Below are 21,423 nucleotides of genomic sequence, written 5' to 3'. Positions count from 1 at the left end.
TCAGTGGCCATCAGTGCTACCTATCAGTGCCCATTAGTGCCACATATCAGTGCCCATCAGTGTCACCTATCAGTGCCCATCAGTGCCACCTATCAGTGTCACCTATCAGTGCCCATCAGTGCCACCTATCAGTGCTCATCAGTGAAGGAAACATTTTATAACAGAAACAAAGAAAACCTTTTTTTTCTTCATAATTTTCGGTCTTTTTTTATTTGTTTAGCAAAAAACAATGATAAAAGGTTTTCTGAACAATGATCCTGTTACTGTATCATGTGGCATGTCAGGAATGTATTCATACAGACTTGTACAGCTAGTGACAGGTCCACTTTCTGCAAGCTTGAACCTGGCATTGCCTTCTAAATAAAGTGATGAAATAGAATTATGTGACGCACATTTAAATATGAAAGTGAAAGTACCTGTTACTATTTCAGGAAATTGGAGTTATATTTACACACCCTATGTACAGGAGAGGAGAAGACGAGAACACGGTTGATCACGAGAGACCTCACTGATCGACTTTCCTATCCTCGGATATACAGACAGATGGAAGATCAGCTGCAAATACGTGAAGAAGGCCGGGGAGCCCAGGCAATGGCTGCACAAGGGTAAGAGGAGGAAGCATTGAAGGGAGAGGAGACACATTCAAAGGAAAGGGAGGCACTACAGAAAGATATTCAAAATACTTCCTACAGCTCAGTCTACACTTTGTAACATAAAGGCCCAGCCACCATTTCTATGTGTGCTGAGTGCTTCAGGAAAGTCTCTTTACAGATTATCTTAGATCCACCAGAAACCTGTTACATGGTAGCAGCCTGCCAGCCCAATCAGCTCTAGACATTACATAGTATTACATAGTTACATAGTAGGTGAGGTTGAAAAAAGACACAAGTCCATCAAGTCGACACCTCTTTACATTGAATTTTGTCTTACAGTTGCAAAAAAAGTATGTGAACCCTTTTGGAATGATATGGATTTCTGCACAAATTGGTCATAAAATGTGATCTGATCTTCATCTAAGTCACAACAATAGACAGTCACAGTCGGCTTAAACTAATAACACACAAAGAATGAAATGTTACCATGTTTTTATTGAACACACCATGTAAACATTCACAGTGCAGGTGGAAAAGTATGTGAACCCTTGGATTTAATAACTGGTTGAACCTCCTTTGGCAGCAATAACTTCAACCAAAACGTTATCTGTAGTTGCAGATCAGATGTGCACAGCGGTCAGGAGTAGGGATGAGCTTCGAGTTCGAGTCGAACTCATGTTCTACTCGAACATTGCCTGTTCGCCTGTTCAGCGAACAGTGAACAATTTGGGCTGTTCGCAGCAAATTCGGAACACCCTATACAAGTCTATGGGAGAAATCTAAAGTGCTCATTTTAAAGGGTAATATGAAAGTTACTGTCCTAAAAAGTGTTTGGGGACCCGGGTCCTGCCCCAGGGGACATGGATCAATGCAAAAAAAGTTTTAAAAACTTTTTTTCAGGAGCAGTGATTTTAATAATGATTAAAGTGAAACAATAAAAGTGTAATATTCCTTTAAATTTTGTAGCTGGGGGGTATCTATAGTATGCCTGTGAAGGGGCGCATGTTTCTGGTGCTTAGAACTGTCCCTGCACAAAGTGTCATTTGTGCAGGAAAAAAAGTATTTTAAAATCACTTGCGGCTAAATTGTCGGGTCTCCGTAATACAGAGAACACTCAATGAGTGTTCTCTGTATTAGCCGACAATTCATTCATTCATTGATTAACCACTTCAGCTCCGGACCAATAAACACCTTAAGGACCAGAGGTCTTTTTGCAATTTCGCACTGCGCTGCTTTAACTGGTAATTGCGCGGTCATGCAATATTGCACCCAAACGAAATTTGCATCCTTTTCTTCCCACAAATAGAGCTTACTTTTGATGGTATTTGATTGCCTCTGCGATTTTTTTTTTTTTTTGCGATATAAATGGAAAAAGAGCAAAAATTTTGAAAAAAAAAGATATTTTCTTCTTTTTGTTATAAGAAAAATTGAATAAACTAAATTTTAGTCATACATTGAGGGCAAAATTTATTCAGCCACATGTCTTTAGTAAAAAAAATGTCAATAAGCGTATATTTTTTGGTTTGCGCAAAAGTTATAGCATCTACAAACTAGAGTACATTTTCTGGAATTTACACAGCTTTTAATTTATGACTGCCGATCTCATTTCTTGAGGTGCTAAAATGGCAGGGCAGTACAAATCCCCCCCAAATGACCCCATTTTGGAAAGTAGACACCCCAAGGAAATTGCCGATGGGTATGTTGAGCCCATTGAATATTTATTTTTTTTTGTCCTAAAGGATTGAATAATGACAAAAAAAAAAAAAAAAAATGTTTACAAAAAGTTGTCACTAAATGATATATTGCTCACACATGCCATGGTTATATGTGGAATTGCACCCCAAAATATATTCCGCTACTTCTCCCGAGTATGGGGATACCACATGTGTGGGACTTTTTGGGAGTCTAGTCGCGCACGGCACCCCGAAAACCAATCACCACCTTCAGGATTTCTAAGGGTGCAAATTTTTGATTTAACTCCTCACTACCTATCACAGTTTCGAAGGCCATAAAATGCCAAAATAGCACAAAACCCCCCAAAATGACCCCATTTTGGAAAGTAGACACCCCAAGCTATTTACTGAGAGGCATGTTGAGTCCATGGAATATTTTATATTTTGCCACAAGTTGCGGGAATATTACAAACTTTTTTTTTTTTGCACAAAGTTGTCACTAAATGATATATTGCTCACACATGCTATGGGCAGAAGTCAAATTACACCCCAAAATAAATTCTGCTGCTTCTCCCGAGTACGGGGATACCACATGTGGGGGACTTTTTGGGAGCCTAGCCACGTACGGAACCCCGAAAGCCAAGCACTGCCTTCCGGATTTAAATATAAAATGCTACCAAAAAACCTGTTAGCGATGGCAGGGATCAGGCCTGACTCTGCGATCGCTGCAGTTATGTGTTTAGTGTTTTGTAAGTGACAGTGATCGATCGATACTGCACTTGGGTGGGCTGGGCAGAGGGGCAAAACGCAGGTGCTAGCAGGTATCTGGGCTGATCCCGCTAACAATGCGTTTTTTTGGAACCCTAAACTGCTGGGGACGCTAGTATAGATCTGATCAGATCAGATATTGATCTGTTTAGATTCTATACCACTACGGGAGGTTTATGCTTTGCGTGTGGGTGTTAGCGGTACTGGCACTAACCTAGCGCTGCCTGGGGCGACGCAGACCCTGACCCTAAAACCTAATTGATATCACCCGCCGGGTGATCAGGGGGTTAAACCTTTATTGGGTAATAAATGGTGGGTGCCCTGATGCTATAAAAAACAAACTAACCAGAGTCACCCGTAACACTTATACGGTGATCAGTGGTGAAAGGGTTAACTAGGGGCAATCAGGGGGTTCAAATTTTTATTAGGTAGTATATGGGGGTCCCTGGCGCTATATAAAAACCTGACGGGGAACCTAAATAACTAACTGGCTAACCAGCGTCACCAGTGACACTTATACTGTGATCGCTGGTGAAAGGGGGTGAAAGGGTTAACTAGCAGCAATCAGGGGGTTAAAACCATTATTGGGTAGTATATCGGGGTACCTAGCGCTATAAAAACCTGGCGGTGAACCTAAAAAAATAACTAGCTACCTAGCGACACATGCAGCGATCAGAAAAATGATCGCTTAGTGACACTGGCAAAAGGGGGTGAAAGGGTTAACTAGCGGCAATCAGGGAGTTAAAACCATTATTGGGTAGTATATCGGGGTACCTAGCGCTATAAAAACCTGGCGGTGAACCTAAAAAAATAACTAGTTACCTAGCGACACATGCAGCGATCAGAAAAATGATCGCTTAGTGACACTGGCAAAAGGGGGTGAAAGGGTTAACTAGCGGCAATCAGGGGGTTAAAAACATTATTGGGTAGTATATCGGGGTACCTAGCGCTATAAAAACCTGGCGGTGAACCTAAAAAAATAACTAGCTACCTAGCGACTGTAGCGACACTAATGCAGCGATCAGAAAAACGATCGCTTAGTGACACTGGCAAAAGGGGGTGAAAGGGTTAACTAGCGGCAATCAGGGGGTTAAAACCATTATTGGGTAGTATATCGGGGTACCTAGCGATATAAAAACCTGGCGGTGAACCTAAAAAAATAACTAGTTACCTAGCGACACATGCAGCGATCAGAAAAATGATCGCTTAGTGACACTGGCAAAAGGGGGTGAAAGGGTTAACTCTAGGGGCAATCAGGGGGTTAAATCTTTATTGGGGGGTGATAGGGGGCTACCCTGGACCTAGCACCTCTGGCAACCACCGCAATCCACTTAATTTAGTTTCTATCCCCCTGCTTCCTCTAAGCAGCCCCCCTATCTCATGCGCCCTTTGGAATGCACGCTCCATCTGTAACAAGCTAACATCTGTACATGACCTCTTCATCTCTCATGGCTTCAACATACTCGCCATAACTGAAACCTGGCTTCAAAATTTGGACTCAGCTTCTCCTGCTGCCCTCTCCGAATAGTGGTCTCCATTGGACTCACTCCCCCAGACCCAATGGACAGAAAGGAGGTGGAGTTGGATTGCTCCTATCCCCACAATACACCTTCCAAGTCCTTCCCATCCCTCCCTCTCTTTCCCTCTCTTCTTTCGAGATGCACTGTATTCGCCTGTTTTCTCCTATTTCTCTGAGAATTGCAGCAATTTATCGGCCTCCTGGACCGGTGTCACGCTTTCTTGATGACTTTGCTGCCTGGCTACCCTACTTTCTCTCCTCTGAAATACCCACCATCATTCTTGGTGACTTTAACATTCCTATCAACGTTAACAACCCAACTACAGCTAAACTTCTTGACTTAACCTCATCTTTTGACCTAACCCAATGGACACATACTTCCACTCACTCTAATGGTAATACCCTTGACCTTGTATTCTCTCATCTCTGCAACCCTAGCAATCTCACAAACACCCCCTTTCCTCTCTCTGATCACAACCTCATTAGTTTCACTATATCTTTGTCTCCAACCACCCATCCTTCCAATCAGCAAACTATCACTTGTAGAAACCTTCGCCACCTTAAGCCTTCTCTTCTCTATTCTGCTACTGACCACCTATATGATATAATCTCTCCCCTGTCCTGTCCTGACCTTGCCATCTCTGTCTACAACAGTTCACTCTCTTCATCACTAGATGCACTTGCTCCTCTAACCACACGCAGAATCAGGCCCCGACCATTACAACCCTGGCAAACTGACAACACTAGAAATCTCAAGAGACGTTGCCGTGCTCTTGAACGGCTGTGGCGTAAAACCAAATGCCTCCAAGACTTCACCATATATAAATCTGCCCTTCTAAAATACAATTCCTGCCTCCATGCTGCCAAACAAGCCTACTTTGTATCTCTTATTAATACTTTGTCATCCAATCCTCGCCGGCTCTTCTCAACTTTTAACTCTCTGCTTCGTCCCCCACCCCCTGTACCCACCAACTCACTCACTGCCCAAGAGATTGCCAATCACTTCAAAGACAAGATTGATGCAATTCGCGAGGACACCTCCGCTGTGCGTACATCTTCCCCACCCAACATACCTGGCCCAATAGCACATTCAACACTCTCCTCTTTTGAATTGGCTACTACTGAAGAGGTTGCAAAACTTTTTTCAGATGCTCACCTAACCAATTGTCCCTTGGACCCTGTTCCCTCACAACTATTACGGTCACCCTCTAATTCTATCCTATGCTCCCTCACTCACATCTACAATCTCTCCCTCTCAAGTGGCACCTTCCCCTCCCCTCTAAAGCATGCACAGATCACCCCCATACTTAAAAAACCCTCTCTGGACCCCACCAACCTGAACAACTTAAGACCTATCTCATTGCTCCCATTCACCTCTAAGCTTCTAGAACGCTTAGTCTACAACCGCCTTGGCTCCTACCTCAGTGAAAATAACCTTCTTGACCCATTACAGTCTGGCTTTCGCTCTCAGCACTCCACAGAAACTGCCTTACTAAAACTCACTAACGATCTACTAACTGCTAAAACCAACAACCAGTACTCCATACTCCTACTACTTGACCTCTCTGCTGCCTTTGATACTGTTGACCACCCGCTCCTCCTCAATAAACTACATTCCCTTGGCCTCCGAGATTCTGCGCTCTCCTGGTTCTCTGCCTATCTATCACAGCGCTCCTTCAGTGTCACCTACAACTCTGTATCCTCCTCTCCATTGCCCCTTTCTGTGGGGGTCCCCCAAGGCTCTGTTCTTGGACCCCTTCTCTTCTCTATTTATACCTCCTCCCTTGGTCACCTGATAACCGCCCACGGCTTCCAATACCACTTATACGCCGATGACACCCAAATCTATCTGTCTACTCCTCACCTCACTCCTTCAGTCTCCTCTCGCATTACTAACCTGCTAACTGACATATCAGCGTGGATGTCACACCATTTCCTTAAACTAAACCTCTCTAAAACTGAGCTATTAATAATCCCCCCTGCACATGCCCCCCTCCATGACTTTTCCATCAAAATCAACAATGCAACCATCAGGCCCTCCCCTCACACCAGGGTACTAGGTGTAATCCTAGACTCTGACTTGTCATTTCAGCCCCAAGTCCAATCGCTGTCAAAAGTTTGAAAATTCACCTCCGTAACATCTCTAAAATTCGCCCCTTTTTAACAATTAAAACTACCAAGATCCTCATTCACTCCCTTGTTATATCTCGCCTTGACTATTGCAACTCCCTTCTCATTGGCCTGCCTCTCCATAGGCTATCTCCTCTTCAGTCTATCATGAATGCTGCTGCCAGACTTATCCACCTTACCAACCGCTCAGTGTCTGCCAACCCTCTCCTCCAATCCCTACACTGGCTCCCAATCACCCAGCGAATTAAATTCAAAATACTAACCACCACATACAAAGCCATTCACAACTCTGCCCCGAGCTACATCACCAATCTTGTCTCCAAATATCACCCAAACCGTCCCCTCCGTTCTTCTCAAGACCTCCTACTCTCAAGCTTTCTCGTCTCCTCCTCCCACACTCGTCTCCAGGATTTCTCCAGAGTCTCTCCAATCCTCTGGAACTCGCTACCTCCACCGGTCCGGCTATCCCCTACTCTTGCTACCTTCAGACGATCCCTGAAAACTCATCTATTCAGGGAAGCCTATCACGTCTCAAACTAATCTCCTACCACTTCCATAAACTCATTCCCAACAGTTATAACCTTCTGTACCACCTGCCCCACCCTTTTAGATTGTAAGCTCTTCTGAGCAGGGTCCTCTTAATCCTTTTGTATTTAATTGTATTGTAACTGTATTGTCTCCCTTTTATATTGTAAAGCGCTGCGTAAATTGCTGGCGCTATATAAATCCTGAATAATAATAATAATAACACTAACTGTCCTGACAATTTTTACTGTCACAACTGACACTGAATGCTTTGATCAGTAAAGAAATGATCAATGCAATCAGTGACACTGTGACTGGGGGGGGGAGGGGGGGCGGGGGGGGGGGATCGGGGGGGGGGTTTGTGTGCCTGTGTGTACCTACATGTCAGTGTAGTGTTGATGCACACTTACTATTAGTCTTCTCCTCGTAGTCCGGTCAAAAAGACCGCCCCGAGGAGAATGACATCACTTCCTCCTTCCTGTGTAAACAATACACAGTGGGAGGAAGCTTCTCATTGGCCAGGAGCGATCCAGAGGGGGTGGCCGAAAACCAACGGCCATCCCCTCATCACGGAGCGCTCCTGGACCGAACCGGACCGTCGTATCCAGCGGGAGGGGGTCCGATCGGACCCCCCACCCGCTGGAAGGCAGGCACGTACATCTACGTGATTGTGCCTGCCTGTGCCATTGTGTTGACGTACATTGGCAATACGGCGGTCCTGAAGTGGTTAAAAAAAAAAAAAAAAGCGTGGGGGTTCCCCTAAATTCAATTACCAGGCCCTTCAGGTCTGACATAGATATTAAGGGGAACCCCGTGTCAAATTAAAAAAAAAAATTGACGTGGGGGTCCCCCCAAATATCCATACCAGACCCTTCAGGTCTGATATGGATATTAAGGGGAACCCCGCATCAAATTTTAAAAAAAAATTGACGTGGGGGTCCCCCTAAAAATCCATATCAGACCCTTTATCCGAGCACGCAACCTGGCAGGCCGCAGGAAAAAAGGGGGGGACGAGAGAGCGGCCCCCCCTCCCTCCTGAACCGTACCAGGCCACATACCCTCAACATTGGGAGGATGCTTTGGGGGTCTGTGACCCCTCAAAGCACCTTGTCCCCATGTTGATAAGGACAAGGGCCTCATCCTCACAACCCTGGCCGTTGGTTGTGAGGGTCTGCGGGCGGGGGGCTTATCAGAATCTGGAAGCCCCCTTTAACAAGGGGACCCCCAGATCCCGGCCCCCCCCCCTGTTTGAAATGGTAAGGGGGTACAAAAGTACCCCTACCATTTCACAAAGAAAGTGTCAAAATGGTTAAATAAGACAAACACACTTTTGAAAAATTCCTTTATTAAAAATGAAAAAAATAAAAAAAAGATTCCAGCGGTGCTAATCCAATCTTGCTATCCAGCGACGGATCTCCGGGGTCCAGCGATGGATGATCATATCCAGCGACGGGGGATCTCTCAGTCCAGCGCTGTCCATACATCCTTCTTCTGTCTCCACTCCGGAGACACTGCAGAGAGCCCAGCGCTGACGTTTCTTATATTAGGATGGCAGGGCCACCCGTCACCTGACCCCGCCCCCTCTGACGCTGGTGAAGGGAGCCAGGGGTTCCCCAGTGACGTGTGGGTGACCTCGCCCCCTCTGATGTAACGGAAACCTGCGTTACATCAGAGGGGGCGGGGTCACCCACACGTCACTGGGGAACCCCTGGCTTCCCTCTCCAGCGTCAGAGGGGCGGGGTCAGGTGACGGGTGGCCCCGCCCTCCTAATATAAGTAACGTCAGCGCTGGGCTCTCTGCAGTGTCTCCGGAGAGGAGACAGAAGAAGGATGTATGGACACCGCTGGACTGAGAGATCCCCCGTCGCTGGATATGATCATCCATCGCTGGACCTCGGAGATCCGTCGCTGGATAGCAAGAGTGGATTAGCACCGCTGGAATCTTTTTTTTTATTTTTTTCATTTTTAATAAAGGAATTTTTCAAAAGTGTGTTTGTCTTATTTAACCATTTTGACACTTTCTTTGTGAAATGGTAGGGGTACTTTTGTACCCCCTTACCATTTCAAACAGGGGGGGGGCCGGGATCTGGGGGTCCCCTTGTTAAAGGGGGCTTCCAGATTCTGATAAGCCCCCCGCCCGCAGACCCTTACAACCAACGGCCAGGGTTGTGAGGATGAGGCCCTTGTCCTTATCAACATGGGGACAAGGTGCTTTGAGGGGTCACAGACCCCCAAAGCATCCTCCCAATGTTGAGGGTATGTGGCCTGGTACGGTTCAGGAGGGAGGGGGGCCGCTCTCTCGCCCCCCCCCCCCTCTTTTCCTGCGGCCTGCCAGGTTGCGTGCTCGGATAAAGGGTCTGATATGGATTTTTAGGGGGACCCCCACGTCAATTTTTTTTTAAATTTGATGCGGGGTTCCCCTTAATATCCATATCAGACCTGAAGGGTCTGGTATGGATATTTGGGGGGACCCCCACATCATTTTTTTTTTTAATTTGACACGGGGTTCCCCTTAATATCCATGTCAGACCTGAAGGGCCTGGTAATTGAATTTAGGGGAACCCCCACGCTTTTTTTTTTATTTTTTATTTTTTTTAATCAATGAATGAATGAATTGTCGGCTAATACAGAGAACACTAATTGAGTGTTCTCTGTATTACGGAGACCCGACAATTTAGCCGCAAGTGATTTTAAAAGACTTTTTTTCCTGCACAAATGACACTTTGTGCAGGGACAGTTCTAAGCACCAGAAACATGCGCCCCTTCACAGGCATACTATAGATACCCCCCAGCTACGAAATTTAAAGGAATATTACACTTTTATTGTTTCACTTTAATCATTATTAAAATCACTGCTCCTGAAAAAACGGCCGTTTTTAAAACTTTTTTTTGCATTGATCCATGTCCCCTGGGGCAGGACCCGGGTCCCCAAACACTTTTTAGGACAGTAACCTGCATATTACCCTTTAAAATGAGCACTTTAGATTGTGAACGTTCGAGTCCCATAGACTTTAATAGGGTTCTAAAGTTCACACGAAGTTTAGGTCTGTTCACAGGTTCTGGTGCGAACCGAACAGGGGGGTGTTCGGCTCATCCCTAGTCAGGAGTAATTCTTGACCATTCCTCTTTACAGAACTGTTTCAGTTCAGCAATATTCTTGGGATGTCTGGTGCAAATCATTTTCTTGAGGTCATGCCACAGCATCTCAATCGGGTTGAGGTCAGGACTCTGACTGGGCCACTCTAGAAGGTGTATTTTCCTCTGTTTAAGCCATTCTGTTGTTGATTTACTTATGTGCTTTGGATCTCTGTCCTGTTGCAACACCCATCTTCTGTTGAGCTTCAACTGGTGGACAGATGGCCTTAAGTTCTCCTGCAAAATGTCTTGATAAACTTGGGAATTAATTTTTCCTTCGATGATAACAATCCATCCAGGCCCTGACGCAGCAAAGCAGCCCCAAACCATGATGCCCCCACCACCATACTTCACAGTTGGGATGAGGTTTTGATGCTGGTGTGCTGTGCCTCTTTTTCTCCACACATAGTGTTGTGTGTTTCTTCCAAACAACTCAACTTTGGTTCCATCTGTCTACAGAACATTTTGCCAGTACTGCTGTGGAACATCCAGGTGCTCTTGTGCAAACTGTAAATGTGCAGCAATGTTTTTTTTGGACAGCAGTGGCTTCCTCTGTGGTATCCTCCCATGAAATCCATTCTTGTTTAGTGTTTTAGGTATCGTAGTTTCGCTAACAGGGATGTTAGCATAAGCCAGAGACTTTTTTAAGTCTTTAGCTGACACTCTAGGATTCTTCTTTACCTCATTGAGCAGTCTGCGCTGTGCTCTTGCAGTCATCTTTACAGGACGCCCACTCCTAGGGTGAGTAGCAGCAGTGCTGAACTTTCACCATTTATAGACAATTTGTCTTACCGTGGACTGATGAACAGCAAGGCTTTTGGAGCTACTTTTATAAACCTTTCCAGCTTTATGCAAGTCAACAATTCTTAATCATAGGTCTTCTGAGAGCTCTTTTGTGTGAGGCATCATTCACATCAGGCAATGTTTCTTGTGAAAAGCAAACCGAGAACTGGAGTGTGTTTTTTATAGGGCAGGGCAGCTGTAACCAATACCTCCAATCTCATCTCATTGATTGGACTCCAGTTGGCTGACACCTCACTCCAATTAGCTCTTGGAAATCTCATTAGTCTAGGGGTTCACATACTTTTCCCACCTGCACTGTGAGTCTTTACATGGTGTGTTCTATAAAAACATGGCAACATTTAATTCCTTGTGTGTTATTAGTTTAAACAGACTGTGATTGTCTATTGTTGTGACTTAGATGAAGATCAGATCACATTTTATGACCAATTTGTGCAGAAATCCATTTCATTCCAAAAGGGTTCACATACTTTTTTTGCAACTGTATGTGGCTAAGGGGATGGGGGTGGAGGGGGGGGTGACCGGGGTTTAGGGGGGTGGGGATGCTGATGTTATCATGGACTTAATAGGGCCACATGGTTATATGTACACAACGTCTTTGATTAACCACTTCAATACACTGCCCCCCTTCCCGCCAAGGCCAATTTTCAGCTTTCAGCCCTGTCACACTTTGAATGACAATTGTGTGGTCATACAACACTGTACCCAAACACATTTTTTATAATTTTTCCCCACAAAAAGTGCTTTCTTTTGGTGGTATTTAATCATCACTGAGGTTTTTATTTTTTGGTAAACAAATGAAAAAATACAAAAAATTTGTTTCTGTTATAAATTATTTCTCCTTCACTGATGGACACTGTTGAGGTGAAACTGATTGGCTGCATTGATGGGCACTGTTGAGGTGGCACCGATGGGCACAGATGAGGCTTCACTGATGAACATTGTTGAGGTGAAACTGATTGGCTGTACTGATGGGCACTGTTGAGGTGGCACTGATGAGGTGGCACCGATGGGCACTGATGAGGCTGCACTGATGGCCACTGTTAAAGTGGCATTGATGAGGTGGCACAGATAGGCTGCACCGATGGACACTGTTGAGGTGGAACTGATGGGCACTATTGAGGTGGCACTGATGAGGCAGCACTAGTGGGCACTGATGAGGTGGCACTGATATGCTACACTGATAGGCACTGTTAAGGTGGTACTGATAGACTGCACTGATGAGCTCTAAGGAGGTGGCATGGATGGACATTGATGAGGCTGCACTGATGGGCACTGATGAAGTGGCACTGATAGGATGCACCGATAGGCACTGATGAGGTGGCACTGATACAGTAGGCACTGATGAGGCAGCACTAATGATGTGGCACTGCTGGGCACTGATGAGCTGGCAACGGGTGGGAACCATCAGTAACAACAGAGCCACATTGTTGTCGTCTTTCGGCTATAGGGCAGGTCTGAAGTGGTTAAAGAAGTATGGCCAAAGCTCTTTTGGCCCTTATTCTCCTATGGATCACAGGGATGCACTTCGTTGACTTATGCTGCATACGCACGTCCGGAATTTCCGATGGAAACAGTCCGATGGGAGCTTTTCATCGGATTTTCCGACCGTGTGTATGCCCATCAGTCTTTTTGTGTCGGCATTTCCGACGGACTTTGGATTGAGAGCCTGTCCACACGCATGCTCGGAAACAATTCAAGGCATGCTCAGAAGCATTAAACTTCCCTTTTTTAGTGCCATCTGTAATAGCAATCTGGCTGTATGCTATGCACACAGCCACATCTACTGCTGTGCTCATATAAGCACCCATTTCCATCTTAATGATATAATACTTTAGCTTACCTTCCAACCCATTCATTCCAATGAACAGACATGACCCGCATTCCTACATCCTCATTTCAGCCTGACTGCTCCTCAGCCAGGCCCCCCTGGTTCCCCATTAAAGAGACATCGCCAGCATTCTTACATTCTCCAAATGGTCAGCATGTGTGTCCTCTCGGAACTCGACCAAATCTTTTATTTACATTTCTAAGGAAGCCACGCCCTGGAGGGTTTGCCTCCAACCAGCTAAACACCTCCCACAAAGGTTGTGACCTCACAACAGCAACACAGGATGTGAATGCCCATATAAGGACAATACAATGCAATACAATTCAGAAGAAAGTACCAACCACAGACATGTATACATTCAAATAGTCAGTGACGCAAACTAACTAAATGCTTTCAATGATGGAAACCATACAAAACCAATGAACGATGACTATAATTCCGTTGATAGAAATCCTTAATATACATTGTTCCAGAGAACAATGTATACCTGGATTATTCTACACCTCCTTGTGGATGGAAGGTTATCCATAGATGTGCACTGCCCATCTCCATGTGCTGATCAGACACAGCAGAGACAATGAGCACACATCTGCCTACAACCAATCCCTGCAGAGCAAGCATATGCCCCCAGACGATCGTCTGTACAGTGTACAGGGGCCCTTTTGCTGGCGGACATACCCCCACTCTGCAAACACCTCTTTCCAATCCCAAGAAGTTATCCACTACCTAACGGATCTCAACCAGCGTCAGTCTGCCCCAGTCAGCTCTTTTAGAGCGGGCTGGGGAAGAATGAACACAGGAGGACTCTTATGACAATACATATAATAAATACATCTAAAATTTTCCACAACACATCGAACATGTTGTATGTCACAGTGTTATTGACCATCGGAATTTGGTATGACCGTGTGTAGGCAAGACAGTTTGAGCGAAATTCTGTCGGAATTCCGACGGGAAAACCATCAGAGCTTTTTCCGACGAGAATTCTGACCATGTGTACATGGCATTACAGTCACTTCTCTCTGCTCACTGAGGCCCGAGAACTGAGCAATTTTTAAATAAGATCTATTTTATCTTTCTTTACCATTTGATACATCTCAGTATTGTTGATCTCCTGCAGCCTCTTTGCATTTTCTGTCTGCATGTACTCCAGTAATGGCTGCATGGTATTTCTCAGGGCAGATGTCCTGATGGTGACAACAGTAAACAATGTCTGTGTAATGTATAACCAGTGCACCCCTGACTTTGTATCTTTATATCTTCCCTAGAAATAACTTCCCCTATTCCACCCCATATCTGAAATCCACCAACCCTCATAAATCCATAAAATTGTACCCTACAACCCCCATACCTTGCACAGTATAATCTACATGAAACATTTAGAAGCACACTTGGTCAAGATGATGGCGTTGAAGGAGATTGTTCAATATGATACCCCTGTTCCTATATCCCAACCTCTGATACCCCTGTTCCTATATCCCAACCTATGATACCCCTGTTCCTATATCCCAACCTCTGATACCCGTGTTCCTATATCCCAACCTCTGATACCCCTGTTCCTATATCCCAACCTCTGATACCCCTGTTCCTATATCCCAAACTCTGATACCCCTGTTCCTATATCCCATCCTCTGATACCCCTGTTCCTATATCCCAACCTCTGATACCCCTGTTCCTATATCCCAACCTCTGATACCCCTGTTCCTATATCCCAAACTCTGATACCCCTGTTCCTATATCCCATCCTCTGATACCCCTGTTCCTATATCCCCAACCTCTGATACCCCTGTTCCTATATCCCCAACCTCTGATAGCCCTGTTCCTATATCCCCAACCTCTGATACTCCTGTTCTTATATCCCCAACCCCTGATACCCCTGTTCCTATATCATAACCTCTGATACCCCTGTTCCTATATCCCCAACCTCTGATACCCCTGTTCCTATATCCCAACCTCTGATACCCCTGTTCCTATATCCCAAACTCTGATACCCCTGTTCCTATATCCCATCCTCTGATACCCCTGTTCCTATATCCCCAACCTCTGATACCCCTGTTCCTATATCCCCAACCTCTGATACTCCTGTTCTTATATCCCCATCCTCTGATACCCCTGCTCCTATATCCCAACCTCTGATACCCCTGTTCCCATACTCCAACCTCTGATACCCCTGTTCTTATATCCCAACTTTTTTTTTTTTCTTTGAAAATAGTTTTTATTAAATTGTTTGCGATACATTGCATGTAACAAATTGAACAAAAACACTGAGATACAATCTGAAATACACATTTCAACATAGCACCTCTAGTAGTACAATTTAATCTCATGTCTCTGGTCTTTCTAAGGTACCTTATTACTTCAAGTCAAATCACTCGTGCATTGTCTCCAATAGGGATAAGCCGAACACCCCCCGGTTTGGTTCGCACCAGAACTTTCGAACGGACCCCAAATTCGAACGAACTTTAGAACCCCATTGAAGTCTATGGGACTCGAATGTTCGAAATGAAAAGTGCTAATTTTAACGGCTAATATGCAAGATACTGTCCTAAAAAGGGTTTGGGGACCTGGCTCCAGCCCCAGGGGACATGGGTCAATGCCTAAAATGTTTTAAAAATGGCCGTTTTGGCGGGAGCACTGATTTTAATGACGATTAAAGTGAAAAAAAAGTGAAATATTCCTTTAAATATGGTGCCTGGGGGGTGTCTGTAGTATGCTTGTGAAGTGCCACGTGTTTCCCGTGTTTAGAACAGTCCCTGCACAAAATGACATTAAACGGAAATAACACCATTTAAAACTGCTTGCGGTTTTAATGTTATATCTGGTTCCTGCAATATGGTTGAAAATCATTGAGAAAAATGGCATGGGTAGCCCCCCCTGCCCATTACCAGCCTATTTGGGTCTTGTATGCATATTAAGGGGAACCCTGTACCCATATTAAAAAAAGGAAATGCGTGTGGCCCCCAGGCCCTATATACTCAGAACAGCAGTATACAGGCGGTGCAAACAAGACAGGGACTGTGTAGGTTTGTTGTGTTAAGTTGAATCTGTTTGTAATTTTCAACTGGTACATTTTTAAAGTGTAGCTCCAGTCAAAAAAACAATTTTTAAGCTTTTTGGAAAACAAAGGGAAGGGTTATCACCCCTGTATAATTTGTTTTGTCGTCCATCTTTTTTCATCTCACTTGCTGTTGTCTCCTTCCGTTTGCAAGTAGGAGATGTTTGTAAGTTGGATGTTTGAAAGTAGGGGCCTGCCCTATATGCTCTGCAGAAATGGCGGAACAAGGTGTTGGTTTTGCCACAACATTGTAAGCCCTCAAAGTGACTCTTGGTGGGCACTGGAGCGCCCTGCTGTGAACGATTATATCAAGAATTGTAATTACATGCCATTGTTGAACAGTGGTAGAAAAATTGACCTTTGGTGGTTGTGGTGCTGGTGACACAACACTATAAGTCCTCACCGTTACTCTGGGTGGGCACAGGAAGGGGCCCTCCTGTGAAATATTATATCAAGAATTGTAATTACATGTCCCTGTTAAACAGGGGCAGAAAAATTTGGCCTTAGGCACTGCTGCTGGTGCCACCACACTGCAACCTCTTCCATATACTCTAGTTTTATTGCAGGAATTAGCCCTGCTGCAAAGCATTGCATCAAAAATTGTACTTAAACGCCCCTGTTAAACAGGGGCAGAAAAATTGGGCCTTAGGCACTGGTGCTGGTGCCACCACACTGCAACCTCTGCCATATACTCTAGTTTTATTGCAGGAATTAGCCCTGCTGCAAAGCATTGCATCAAAAATTGTAATTAAACGCCCCTGTTAAACAGGGGCAGAAAAATTGGGCCTTAGGCACTGGTGCTGGTGCCACCACACTGCAACCTCTCCCATATACTCTTGTTTGATTGCAGGAATTAGCCCTGCTGCAAAGCATTGCATCAAAAATTGTACTTAAACGCCCCTGTTAAACAGGGGCAGAAAAATTGGGCTGATGGCATCAACCAGAACCAGAAATGTTCTTCCAACATATCAGCGGAGGAGGAAGAGGATAGACAATCAACATAACAGGACAGTCACTCAGCATCAGCATAGGCAGTCTTGAAGGGATGTGATATTTCAAAAAAAATGATTCTGTTACATCAGCTTCAGGTACTTGGTAGCTGTGGGTGATCCAAGACTGATTCATCTTGATGAAGGTCAGTCGATCAACTGATTCGGTGGACAGGCGCACCCTGTGATCGGTAACAAAGCCACCAGTAGCACTGAAGGTGCGTTCCGAAAGAACGCTGGATGCAGGACAGGCCAGTAGCTCAATTGCATACTGTGAAAGCTCTGACCAGTGATCCATCCTCAAGACCCAGTAAGCCAGAGGATTTTCGGTGGGAAAGGTGTCCAAGTCTGACCTTGCCCCTAGGTATTCCTGCACCATGTAAATCAGATGCTGGCGATGGGTGCTGGAACCGATCATACCTTGGGGCTGCGGACTAAAAAATTGTCTGAAAGCATCAGTCAGACGGCCACCTTCTCCACCGCTCCTTCTGACCGATGCCTCAGCAACACGTTGTCCAGGACCAGGAGTTTGTAACCTCCCAGTCTCTAGGAACGCGTTGCACAGACCTTTCTGCAAGGCCTCCCGGAGATGTCTCATCCTCTGCTCCCTCTGCGATGGCAAGATAAGGTCGGCAACCTTACCCTTGTACCGTGGATCAAGGAGAGTGGCCAGCCAGTAATGGTCCCTCTCCTTGATTCGAAGAATACGAGGATCCTTCCGCAGGCTTTGCAGGATCAGGGAGGCCATGCAGCGTAGGTTAGCTGAGGCATTCGGTCCGGAGTCCTCTGGGTCACTAAGGACAACATGATCTGCAGCTACCTCCTCCCAGCCACGTACAAGTCCACGTGTTTCTTGGGACTGTAAATCATCCCTACAAGACTGTTGCTGCTGCTGCTGATGCTGAGTGCCAGCCTCCACCTCCATGCTGACACAATCATCCTCCTCCTCCTCTTCCTCCTCCTCATCCTCTTCCTGTGTGATGGGTGGCACAGCAGGAACACTGTCTGGATAAAGGGGGCCTTGACAGGCAAGGAAGTCCTCCTCTTCCTGCCTCTGTTCTGCCTCAAGTGCCCTGTCCATTATTCCACGCAGCGTATGCTCCAAGAGGTGGACAAGAGGTACAGTGTCACTGATGCATGCACTGTCACTGCTCACCATCCTTGTGGCCTCCTCAAACGGTGACAGGACAGTGCATGCATCCCTGATCATGCCCCATTGGCGTGGTGAGAAAAAACCAAGCTCCCCTGACCCTGTCCTGGTGCCGTAGTCACACAGGTACTCATTGATGGCCCTCTGCTGCGTGTGCAGCCGCTGCAGCATGGCCAATGTTGAGTTCCATCTGGTGGGCATGTCACATATAAGGCGGTTCTTGGGCAGGTTCAACTCCTTTTGGAGCTCAGCCAGCCGAGCACAGGCATTAAATGATCGGCGGAAATGCACACAGACTTTCCTGGCCTGCTTCAGGACATCCTGTAAGCCAGGGTACCTGCCCAAGAACCGCTGCACCACCAGGTTAAGGACGTGAGTTACACAGGGCACATGGGTCAGTTGTCCCTGTCGGAGGGCGGAGAGGAGGTTGGTGCCATTGTCGCAAACCACCATTCCTGGCTTAAGCTGGTGTGGCGTCAACCACCTCTCGACCTGCCCCTGCAGAGCTGACAAAACATCCGCCCCAGTGTGGCTCCTGTCCCCCAAACAAACCAGCGCAAGCACGGCATGGCATCGTTCTTCCTGCGTACTTGCGTAGCTCCTGGAACGCCTACGGAGCACCGCTGGTTCTGAGGACAGAGCACTGGAAGAGGCCATGGAGGAAGAAGAAGAGGAGGGGGTGGAGGAGAGAGGTGTCTCACAACCAATAGTAGCATTTTGGAGGCATGCTGGCGGAACAACCTCCAACACTACTGCACCTTGTCCTGCATCCTACCCAGCTGCCAGAAGAGTGACCCAATGGGCCGTGAAAGACAGGTAACGTCCCTGTCCATGCCTGCTGGACCATGAGTCAGCGGTAATATGCACCTTACCGCTGACCGCCCTGTCCAGCGAGGCAAAGACATTGCCTTCCACATGCCGGTAGAGAGCCGGAATCGCCTTCCGTGAGAAAAAGTGGCGTTTGGGGACCTGCCACTGAGGAACCGCACATTGTACAAACTCACGGAAGGGGGCCAAGTCTACCAACTGAAAAGGCAGCAGTTGAAGTGCTAGCAATTTAGCCAAGCTAGCATTCAACTGCTGGGCATGTGGATGGCTGGGAGTGAACTTCTTTCGCCGGTCCAGCAGCTGGGGCAGGGACATTTGCCTGCTATAATCGGACGTGGGTGTACCGCTAGCAGAGTTCCCGGAAGCACTTGGCTGTGACACACCTAATTCTACACCTTCATTCCTCTCAGAGCAGGTTTCAGAGAGGACTGAAGGTCTAGTGGGGTTGGAGATGCCAGCTGATGAGGAGCAAGGAGAGGTCCGCTTTGTTCTTTGGTGTGGGTCTTTGAGGTACGCTTGCCAACGAGCTGCATGGCAGGTCAACATATGTCTGGTCAAGCATGTGGTGCCCAAGCGGCTGATGTTTTGGCCACGTGAGATACGCTTGAGACATATGTTGCAAATAGCAGCGGTGCGATCTGATGCACTCGTCTCAAAAAAGGCCCACACCAAAGAACTTTTAGAATAACGCGCAGAGGCAGCGCTCTGCACAGGCGGAGCTCTGCGGTGTGATTCAGTCGGTGTGCTGCCCCTAAGCTGGCCCCCGGAGGGCATCCTGCCTCGTTGGACATGTACCTCCTCCTCCTCCTCCTCTCTCCTTCCAGGCACCCACGTGGAGTCAGTGCCCTCATCATCCCCTCCCTCTTCATCGCTGTAGCAAACCTGGCAGTATGCTGCAGCTTGTGGAACATGACTGCCAGATTGCTGTCCTTCTTGAGCATCCCCTCTCTCTGCGCTCACGCTACTGCCTTCCTCTAGCTGAGTGTCATCATCAGAGCCCACAAAACACTGGGCATCCTCCTGGAGCATGTACCCAACACTGTGCTCAAAGAGTTCAGGAGACTCCTCAGGAGGACGTGGTGGGTCTAGGGAAGGAGTCACTGATGATGACATTGAGAGGAGGGAAGACGATGCGTTGGCAGCTGCTTTGCTAGTACCCTGAGACTGGGTGAGAGAGGATGAGGAGGATGAAGAGGGCTTGGTCATCCACTCTACCAAGTCGTTGGCATGTTGCGGTTCAACATGTCCAGCTGCCGAAAAGAAGGACAAGCATGTCCCATGGCCACGTGCTGATGACAATGCACCGCGTCCACGACCAGCACTGTTGTCTCTAGACACAGAGCCTGCTTGCCCTCTTTTATCGGCTCGCGCCTGTCTGCCTCTCCTTGCTGGCCTTCCAGACATGGTAATGGCCTGAAGGAAGTTGGGTAAAAAAGGAGTTGGGTAGTGTATATTGTGCTAGAGGCACACAACACCCACTAACTCCTGCAGATGCCTTTATTATAGAACACCAGACATAAAGGGGTATATACAGATGTATACTGTGCTGTGCTGGAGTTACACACAACTTCCAATAACTCCTGCAGATGGCAAGTGGTCTCAAATAGAGAAGAGCTATGTAGGTGGATATAGCGGTATGTACTGGGTAGGGATGAGCTTCGAGTTCGAGTCAAACTCATGTTCGACTCGAACATTGCCTGTTCGCCTGTTCAGCGAACAGTGAACAATTTGGGCTGTTCGCAGCAAATTCGAAAAGCCGGAACACCCTATACAAGTCTATGGGAGAAATCTAAAGTGCTCATTTTAAAGGGTAATATGCAGGTTACTGTCCTAAAAAGTGTTTGGGGACCTGGGTCCTGCCCCAGGGGACATGGATCAATGCAAAAAAAAGTTTTAAAAACGGACGTTTTTTCAGGAGCAGTGATTTTAATAATGATTAAAGTGAAACAATAAAAGTGTAATATTCCTTTAAATTTCGTAGCTGGGGGGTTTCTATAGTATGCCTGTGAAGGGGCGCATGTTTCTGGTGCTTAGAACTGTCCCTGCACAAAGTGTCATTTGTGCAGGAAAAAGAGTCTTTTAAAATCACTTGCGGCTAAATTGTCGGGTCCCGTAATACAGAGAACACTCAATGAGTGTTCTCTGTATTAGCCGACAATTCATTCATTCATTGATAAAAAAAAAAAAAAAGCGTGGGGGTTCCCCTAAATTCAATTACCAGGCCCTTCAGGTCTGACATGGATATTAAGGGGAACCCCGTGTCAAATTTAAAAAAAAATTGACGTGGGGGTCCCCCTAAATATCTATACCAGACCCTTCAGGTCTGATATGGATATTAAGGGGAACCCCGCATCAAATTTTAAAAAAAAATTGACGTGGGGGTCCCCCTAAAAATCCATATCAGACCCTTTATCCGAGCACGCAACC

The 21,423-nt window shown here is 46.4% G+C and overlaps 1 protein-coding gene across 1 annotated transcript in view; it reads left to right on the top strand.

Annotated features, from left to right (window-relative positions):
- Positions 1 to 411: 411 nt before the first annotated feature.
- LOC143925621 (uncharacterized) overlaps positions 412 to 21,423 on the top strand; it is a 68,321-nt gene continuing 47,309 nt past the window's right edge. The window contains exon 1 of the mRNA XM_077450090.1: positions 412 to 605. Within this exon, the coding sequence (XP_077306216.1) occupies positions 544 to 605 (62 nt within the window). The 5' untranslated portion in view covers positions 412 to 543. The remainder of the gene's footprint in view (positions 606 to 21,423) is intronic.

This window comes from Lithobates pipiens, unplaced genomic scaffold (assembly GCF_037356315.1).
Source record: "Lithobates pipiens isolate NorthernLeopardFrog02 unplaced genomic scaffold, aLitPip1_a1.2 Scaffold_22, whole genome shotgun sequence".
NCBI lineage: Eukaryota > Metazoa > Chordata > Amphibia > Anura > Ranidae > Lithobates > Lithobates pipiens.
The sequence above is the reverse complement of the archived record's forward strand: the minus strand, read 5'-3'. Positions and strand labels throughout refer to the sequence as shown.